Here is a 9488-nt window from a genome sequence, read left to right on the forward strand (position 1 = left end):
ACTGGTTGGGCGAACTCCCAGAACCCTCCAGGACCTGCTGAGGGTGTAGAGCTGGTCCAGTGTTCCACGACCAGAACCAGAACCACACTGCTCTTCCTGAATCCGAGGTTCGACAATCCGACGGACCCTCCTCTCCAGAACCCCCGAATAGACCTTGCCAGGGAGGCTTAAGAGTGTGACCCCCCTATAATTGGAGCACACCCTCCGGTCCCCCTTTTTGAACAGGGGGACCACCACCCCGGTCTGCCAATCCAGGGGAACTGCCCCCGATGTCCATGTGATATTGCAGAGTCACATTAGCCAAAATAACCCTACATCCAGAGCCTTGAGGAACTCCGGGCGGATCTCATCCATCCGTCTCACAGGGGATTCCGCCAGACGTTCCCAGCAGACCCTCACAACACGTTTGGGCTGTCAGGTCTGACCGGCATCCTCCCCCACCAGCGGAGCCAACTCACCACCAGGTAGTGGTCAGTGGACAGAACCTCTCTTCACCCGAGTGTCCAAGACATACGGCCGCAGATCCGATGAAACGATGACAAAGTCGATCATCGAATTGCAGTCTAGGGTGTCCTGGTGCCAAGTGCACATATGGACACCCTTATGCTTGAACATGTTGTTCGTTATGGACAATCCATGACCAGCAGAATAAATCTGAACCGTTTTCATGTGTGAGGGAAACTCAGAGGATTGATTGGTTCTTTACCTTCATTTTGTTTTTGGTTTCAGCCAATAAACGATAGAAACACATTAGTGCAACTAAAGTTCAGGATGTAAAAAAGTCCAAAACCCTGACAGCTCCTCTGATTCTGTTATTTTTCCCATTACTTTTGCATTTGGACGTTGTTTCATGGATACTTCATGGTTTCTTCTCCTCTAGATCAGGTCTCTGTTCCCAACATCACCAAGTCGGCGGCTCCACCAGCCAACGGTGTCTGCAGTGTAACTTGTTCAGTGGAGAACGGGCCTGAAGTGAACCTGACCTGGGTCAGAGGAAACGTCAGCATCAGCCACAGCAGCAACCAGAACGCCTCCACCCTCAAGCTGCTGCACATCCGGGCGGAGGATTCCTCCACCTACAGCTGTGAGGCACAAAACCCCGTCAGTCTGCAGAGAAAAACTCTGGACTCTCAGCGGCTGACATGTCCTAACGCAGGTAAAAGGTCGACTTTCCTGGAAGAATCCTGCAGTTTATCAAAGTCTGAACAACATGCAGCTCAGTTCTGATCAACATCGAGGCTGAAAACGATCAGCAAACAGATTTATTAATAAATTCCCTCCTGCAGACGGTGTAGGAGCCATTTATACATTTTTGGAATTGATAAGCATCTGTAATTGAATTGTTGTTAAGCTTATGACGTGGTGCCTTTTGATTGGTTTATGAAAGAAAAAAGGATTTGCTCTTTGTAGAAGTTTGGCACCTTAGGAGAAACACAGTCTTTTGACCGTCACTTTATTTGTTTTGAATCTGTTTGTTATTTTTATTTCTTTTAAGTTCAGTAAAGACTTAGAAAATACCGTCGGATTCAAGACCTCCTTTTTTAAGAAGAAAGTGTCGCGTTCGAAAGAGCTTTAAGGGGCTAAACTAGTGAGGCTTTCCGCACTTACAGACGGATTCTGGTGAAATTAGGACTTCGTCTCTGGATTAGAACGAGGCTTTACCTGATCAGATCTGTTTCTCTGGACTAATTTCTGTTTTATTAGGTTTTATGATGATAAATATTTATATTTGGTTTACAGGAACGGCTAAGCTTTGGGTCGGACCGGTGATTACTGTTACCATTCTGCTCATTGTTGGGGCAGGTCTGTTCATTTATCGCAAAATATGGAAAAGAGGTATATATGGAAAAATCAGTTTGATCATATTTGCTACATTATTCCTTTAATGTTATCCTCTGCTGATGATATTTCATCACACCAACAGGTCGTCAAAGATCGACCGAGACATCGCCTCAGAACTGCAGCTCCTCTCTGGTAGATCTATGAAAAATATTATCTAAACATTTAAATTCACTTATTAAATTTATTGCTGTTTTTGTCAACATAAAGCAAACATCTCTATATATTTATGATTATTTCAGGACTCTATAACCAAGCTGTATTATTTTATTTTATTTCTTTCAGACAAGTGAAGAATTTCTGCTGCAAAACTGCCAAAGACCAAATTATGAGACAGTAAAGTGACGTAGTTCACTGACCTGCTCCACCCAAAGGGACTGATGGAGAACATGACCGCAGACAGGAACTGAAGATAAATAACATCATTTTATTTTAAATCCCTTACATGTTTGATTTCAATGTTGTAATGTTTGTCCTGTATAATAAACAAATATATTATGAAGTGAATCTGAGTGTCATCTGAAAGAATCATATTTAATATTCACTGCAGACGTTTCAGAGTTTAATGAGCAGAAATATGAAGAGGAGCTTTTCCTGCTGACCTGGAGCCTCAGGTTGATGGAAATCAGCAGAAACATCAAATCCATCAGAACCGATTCTCCACCAACACGGAACTCTGACCAGAACTCGGTTCTGTTAAAACCCGGATCCATGGGAACTGTTCAAACCCTCCAATCAGGGCGGATCAGCTGCCTGCTGGTCTGTTGGCGCCCTCATCTGGTCAATATGAGGTATTACACCTCTTCAATGTTGTGTCTGTTAATAAATAAATGGCCACTGGGGGCGCTAGACCGCCCCATGATCCGCCGTGTTCTCCAGCTCATCTGGGTTTGAATCATATTTCTGATCCAGTGAACTAACTGAGGTCCACCTCCAGAACCGGGCTCTGCTTGACCCGGTTTCACTAACAAGCTGGATCACAGTCCATGATGAGGAGAGGACGTTATAACTCTGCATTATAATTAATATAATATATATATAACTAATAATAATATTAAATGTATAATTAATTATAATTAATATATGTAATATAATGATAACTACATGTTGGATGAGTTGTAATAAATCTCTTTTTCTAATTTTAAATAGTTTAATTTGCTTTATATGAGGCAGAAAAACGCAGACCAACCAGTCGGTTCATGAAACTTCACTTTCTGGACCTGCTGAGTTCATCAAAGCAGAAAAGATAGAAAGCATCAAACTCACTGAAACTCTCAAAGGGACGGTTTGCAGATCAACCACTAGGTGGCGCTAATATTCTCAAAGTTCAGACTGCAGTTCTGTTTCTCACAAGGTCTCAACCTTTAGATGAGCCTCTGCTGCTGCACCTGAACAGAATAACTGGATCATTAAGGTTCTGCAGAACCGATCCACACCAGCAGGAGGAAATGAAACCGTTTCATTCCAGTGTTTTGTAGCTGTGGCTCTTCTAAAACCTGCAGGACGGACTGGAGGACTGGAGTTTGGATCATGTTGTCTGTATTCTTTGTTCTTCTGTTGTTGAGGTTCTGAGGTTGTTTGTGGATTCTTTAGAAATCCAGAAAACTTTTATTTTATTTTAAAACCCTTCAACTGTCATGATGTCACTGATTCCTCATGGACTCAATAACCAACATGTTCTAATGGTGACGGTTCAGGGATTCAAATATCATCATTTCTATCTGAATTCATGTTTAGGTTGAAATTATCAATTAGAAAAGTTTAATTTATGACAAACTTTATTCTAATTCCTCTAGAAATCTTGAAAATTGGCAGAGAAATGAGAATCTGCTGCTAAAGTCAGCAGATCAGGTCAGAGTTTCTGTTTTCACTGTAAGTTACAGACTGTAGTTCTGCTCTGGTTCAACCTTTAGTCTAGTTTAGTTCAGTTTAGTTCAGTTTAGTTTATAGTTCAGTTTATAGTTTAGTTTATAATTTATAGTTTAGTTTAGTTTAGTTTATAGTTCAGTTTATAGTTTAGTTTATAATTTATAGTTTAGTTTAGTTTAGTTTAGCTTAGCTTAGTTTAGTTTAACTTAGTCTAGTCTAGTTTAGTTTAGCTTAGCTTAGTTTAGTTTAGCTTAGTTTAGTTTAGTTTAACTTAGTCTAGTCTAATTTAGTTTAGTTTAGCTTAGTCTAGTCTAGTCTAGTCTAGTCTAGTTTAGTTTAGTTTAGTTTAGTTTAGCTTAGCTTAGCTTAGTTCAGTTCAGTTTAGTTTAGAGTTTAGTCTAGTCTAGTTTAGTTTAGCTTAGTTTAGCTTAGCTTAGCTTAGTCTAGTCTAGTTTAGTTTAGTTTAGCTTAGTTTAGTTTAGCTTAGTCTAGTCTAGTCTAGTCTAGTCTAGTCTAGTTTAGCTTAGCCTAGTCTAGTCTAGTCTAGTCTAGTCTAGTTTAGTTTAGTTTAGTTTAGCTTAGCTTAGTTTAGTTTAGTTTAGTTTAGTTTAGCTTAGCTTAGCTTAGCTTAGCTTAGTTTAGTTTAGTTTAGTTTAGTTTAACTTAGTCTAGTCTAGTTTAGTTTTGTTTAGCTTAGCTTAGCTTATGTAGCGCTTTTTTTACTGCGCAGCTCTGACTGCAAGTTGTAATGTTAACCAGTTTATATACTCAGAACTAGGTACGATACGGAGTCATGATAATGGTGAATAAGTAATACAACTGATGCAAAAGTAAAGTTTGTTAATACTGCTATTACAATTATTATAATCAGTGATATGTCAAAATCCAATAGAGCCCACAAGAAGTCCAAAAGCAAAAAGGAGACAAATATTTTCCCCTTGCAATACTCCTTAAGAGTTTTAGTTCATTTCCTGTAGGAAAAAAAAAAATGCAGTTCCGTTTCCTACCACCAGGTGGTGGGTGGGTAGCTCGCCATCTTCCTTCATCAAAGAGGTGAATCCAAGGAGGAAAAAAAACCTGACCTAAAAGGCCAGATAACACATTTAGTTCATTTGTACTAAATGGGCGGGGGGGGCAAGAAGACTGTTAAATACATTCTTCCTATATTTTAACAACCTCAAAAAAAAGAAAGAAATCCTTTTAAAAAGTGCACTTCATAATTCAAGTTCAAAATCAATTAAGTAATCTAATTAGCAATCATTACAAACAACTAATATTGAATCAAATCAATCAACTTAAAATGTGATTGATCAAAGTAGCTACAAACTAAATCATATTAGGTACCAAATTCCATTGTTGCACCAACATGGAGTTCAAACACCAATAAGAAATCATGAAAAAATAATCAAATCTAAAATTGAAAAGCAAACCCTTAAATATTAAAGGTGTGGTCTTTAATTCGGCTGCCGTTAAGCAAGTAATAAGTAGGACAATTTGATGTGAGCCACTGATTGTCGAGTTGATTGCTAACGCTAACTAGCGGAGCAGAATGAAAATAATTCCCCGTTATCTACTCACCGTCGAGTAATGATTGTCTGAGGAGGTGGTAATGGTAACTTGTTCGATTCTGGCAATAGATCACAACCTAAGTGGTTTAACGGGAGGCAACATTAGCGGCGCGATCAGTACAGCTATTATACAACAACAGTCAGATGACATTCAACACTCACCACAAATCTTCACGTCTCAAAGACAAAACAACCGATGAGTCAATCTAAGCGCTCTGGTTGTTTTATAAACAACCGATCAGACAGCCAACAATGAGCAGCAGCAATGTTTGGAGAAAAGAGGAGAAAACCCGGAAGCACACACGACAATCAATTTAAAGGGGCAGCTCAAAGGGAAGGTGATTGGGTCATGGTGGTCACCTGGGTTACACTTAGCTTAGCTTAGTTCAGTTCAGTTCAGTTTAGTTTAGTTTAGTTTATAGTTTAGTCTAGTCTAGTTTAGTTTAGCTTAGCTTAGCTTAGCTTAGTCTAGTGTAGTTTAGTCTAGTCTAGTTTAGTTTAGTTTAGTTTAGTTTAGTTTAGCTTAGCTTAGCTTAGTTTAGCTTAGCTTAGTCTAGTCTAGTTTAGTTTAGCTTAGCTTAGCTTAGTCTAGTCTAGTTTAGTCTAGTCTAGTTTAGTTTAGTTTAGTTTAGCTTAGTTTAGTTTAACTTAGTCTAGTCTAGTTTAGTTTAGTTTTGTTTAGCTTAGCTTAGCTTAGCTTAGTTCAGTTCAGTTCAGTTTAGTTTAGTTTAGTTTATAGTTTAGTCTAGTCTAGTTTAGTTTAGCTTAGCTTAGTTTAGCTTAGCTTAGTCTAGTTTAGTCTAGTTTAGTTTAGTTTAGTTTAGTTTAGTCTAGTCTAGTTTAGTTTAGTTTAGTTAAGTTTAGTTTAGTTTAGTTTAGTTTAGTTTAGTTTAGTTTAGTTTAGTCTAGTCTAGTCTAGTTTAGTCTAGTTTAGTTTAGTCTAGTCTAGTTTAGTTTAGTTTAGTCTAGTTTAGTTTAGTTTAGTCTAGTCTAGTCTAGTTTAGTTTAGTTTAGTTTAGTTTATAGTTTAGTTTTGTTTAGTTTTGTTTAGTTTTGTTTAGTCTAGTCTAGTCTAGTCTAGTTTAGTTTAGTTTAGTTTAGTTTAGTTTAGTTTAGTTTATAGTTTAGTTTAGTTTTGTTTAGTTTTGTTTAGTCTAGTCTAGTCTAGTCTAGTCTAGTCTAGTCTAGTCTAGTCTAGTCTAGTTTAGTCTAGTTTAGTTTAGTTTAGTCTAGTCTAGTTTAGTTTAGTTTAGTCTAGTCTAGTTTAGTCTAGTCTAGTCTAGTTTAGTTTAGTTTAGTTTAGTTTAGTTTAGTTTAGTTTAGTTTAGTTTAGTTTAGTTTAGTTTAGTTTAGTTGCATCAGTAACTCCATGAACTGCAGCTGCTTTGTCTCTGAATGACGTCATGTTGACAGAAATGTTGATCATCTGAAGGTCAGTGGATTCAGTCACTTTATGGAAACAGGAAGGAAATCAGTTTTAACGCTTTGCTGTCATGTGATGCAGAAACAGGAAGGATTTCTATGTGGAGCTGCAGTCGGATGTGGTTCCCTCTGTTTCTGCTGACCTTGTTGACCTGACGAATTGTTTTCTAGCAGCCATTAGTTTCCCTGCAGCTCTGACTGTCCTCTGTGTGGAAGGTACTGGACGGAGAGAAAACCCAGAATGAGAATCAATCTGTTTCAGTCTCAGTTTATCCTGGAGACACATATCTCCATATTTCAGGATTCAGCGAGTTTCCGTCTCCATCAGTCAGTCTGAGTTCACTCAGCTGTCCTCCATCATCTTTAGAGACCTTGTAATATTAATGTGTTCATGTTTTCTCTTCTCTGCTTCAACAGATAATCCAGAACTTAAAGTTAAGAGATTCAGCTGCAGCTTTAGTTCATCCAGCAGGTTCCAGCGCCATCATGAGGAGAGAGCAGCAGAATCCCGATGCCACCAGTGCAGAGCTTGCTCAGAAAAATGAGTAGAAAAACCCTCTAAAGACAGAGAGAAATTCTGCAGGAAGAGGGAGAACGAGCAGCAGAGGACTGGAGCAGAGCTGTTTCCTCTTCAGGTCGAGGGAATCCTGATCCGGTCTGTTTGGACCTTCAGCTGCAGCTGACAGAACTGCCACAGACTGATGGACCAACAGTTCAGCAGCAGCTCAGAGTTTCTCCTGAACGGTGACAGAACGTTAAAAAGCTGCAGCTGCAGTCAGGAAGCTCCTGACATCAGATCTGATGGTAAACGGATCAGCACCGATAGGACGAAACGGGTCAGCATACAGAACCACAGGGTGATAGAAACAGCAGGAAATGTCGACTCTGCAGGTTTTATTTTAATAAAAGCTTTTTGACTTAAAGATTTGGAGCTAGCTCTTTATATTTTACAGTAGAAACAAATAAAATCTAAAGATGTTGATCCATCAAACACATTTGGCCATGATTGCAGGTCAAGTCTAAGAAAGTTAAAACAAACTAAAAATGTTCCATTGTGGTTCCATGACGCTCTCTGTGATGCTTCATGCAGAATCACGTCGTCCGTCAGACCGAGTCGCTGCAAAGCCAAAGTTTCCTCTACTGGCAGGAAACAACAAGTCTGCAGGTTTTCCTGAGAGGTTTTGAACTTGATGGTTTCTCATCTGATCGTCTCCAGACAACAGATCACAGAAATCGACCTGCAGACACACAAACCTGCAGTGTGAAAGGAAACCAGGAGTTTCTGTCTCCGTTGGGATTAATACTTCAGTAGAACAAGAGATGGAGACAGTTTACTGTTCATAACACTAACAGTCAAACTTTTACTCAGTTATTGACAAAAACACTCATTAAAGGAAAACATTTGAGATAAAAAGTGATTTACTGTGAACTCTCAGGTAAAGAAGGAAGTTTTGATTCATGAATCGTCTCTGCAGGTTCACTGAAGATTGTTCTGGTAAATGTTCTCCTTTAGACACTGAAACAAAGACTTTTATTTAATATAACAGAAATCCTGTCTCTGTGACAGGGTCGGGGAAAATGATGCTTCCTGTCTGGTTCCTCTTCACTTCCTGAGCTGCTGATGTCATCAGGAAGTTCATTTAAAGATAAATTGTAACTTTATTGTTTAACAGCTTCTGCTGTTTCTTCCCATCATCATAAGAGCAGAAAGGAACAGAAAACGACTTCAGAACCTTTTCTAGAAAGACGCAGAGATCCAAACATTTTGGTCTGAACCATCCGACCAGCAGAGAGAAGAACTTTCTGAGGCCCGGCGGACAGTTTGGGTTCTGGAGAACATCCTCTATGTTAGAACCGGAGCTGCAGGTTCTGGAACATTTTAAATATTCATGCAGCAACACAAACCGACCTGCTGTCAGAGACAACAACCTCAAACTGAAGCTGTAAAAGTAGAAACCACTTCCTGGACGCGTTAAAATGACCTTTGATGTGTTTTCACATTTTTAAACAAACTGAAATCTAAAAATCTGAAACGTTTCTTGTTGGTCATAATTTCTGTTAGTTTTACACATCAGTAATTATGATGATCCAAAAGGAAAACATTTATTACATGACTTTAGAGTCAACATGATGATGATGAAGATTCAGAACGGATCAGAACCGTGATGTGACTGAAGCCTGATGCTGTGGTCGGTTCTGCTGGTTCTGGTTCTGATGGATTCAGGTCACAGTGTGGCTGCATGCAGAGCAACAGGAAGAGCTGTGTGGGTTCCTGCAGCATCTGGTTCCTCTGCTGCTGCAGCATCTGGTTCCTCTGCTGCTGCTGCAGCATCTGGTTCCTCTGCTGCTGCAGCATCTGGTTCCTCTGCTGCTGCTGCAGCATCTGGTTCCTCTGCTGCTGCAGCATCTGGTTCCTCTGCTGCTGCAGCATCTTGTTCCTCTGCTGCTGCAGCATCTGGTTCCTCTGCTGCTGCAGCATCTGGTTCCTCTGCTGCTGCAGCATCTTGTTCCTCTGCTGCTGCAGCATCTGGTTCCTCTGCTGCTGCAGCATCTGGTTCCTCTGCTGCTGCTGCAGCATCTGGTTCCTCTGATGCTGCAGCATCAAACTTTAGCTGCTGATTCTCTGACTGCTGGAAAACCCTGAAGCTCAGAACCAGAAACTCTGACCAGAACCAGTCGGACCGGAGGCTGCAGCCGGTTACCTGGAGCCCGAGTCCAACAGAGAGACAGACTGCAGAGGAGGAAGTGATGTCATCATGGCGGTTTGTCATGTGACTTCCTGACGTCCAG

At 40.0% G+C, this 9488-nt stretch overlaps 1 protein-coding gene across 1 annotated transcript in view; it reads left to right on the forward strand.

Annotated features, from left to right (window-relative positions):
* LOC122828945 (CD48 antigen-like) overlaps positions 1–2361 on the forward strand; it is a 17483-nt gene extending 15122 nt beyond the window's left edge. Inside the window, exons 5-8 of the mRNA XM_044113043.1 lie at positions 881–1156; positions 1741–1836; positions 1925–1974; positions 2125–2361. Coding sequence (XP_043968978.1) covers positions 881–1156; positions 1741–1836; positions 1925–1974; positions 2125–2184 — 482 coding nt within the window. The 3' untranslated portion in view covers positions 2185–2361. The remainder of the gene's footprint in view (positions 1–880; positions 1157–1740; positions 1837–1924; positions 1975–2124) is intronic.
* Positions 2362–9488: the final 7127 nt, after the last annotated feature.

This window comes from Gambusia affinis, linkage group LG04 (genome assembly GCF_019740435.1).
Source record: "Gambusia affinis linkage group LG04, SWU_Gaff_1.0, whole genome shotgun sequence".
In the NCBI taxonomy this organism is placed as follows: Eukaryota; Metazoa; Chordata; class Actinopteri; order Cyprinodontiformes; family Poeciliidae; genus Gambusia; species Gambusia affinis.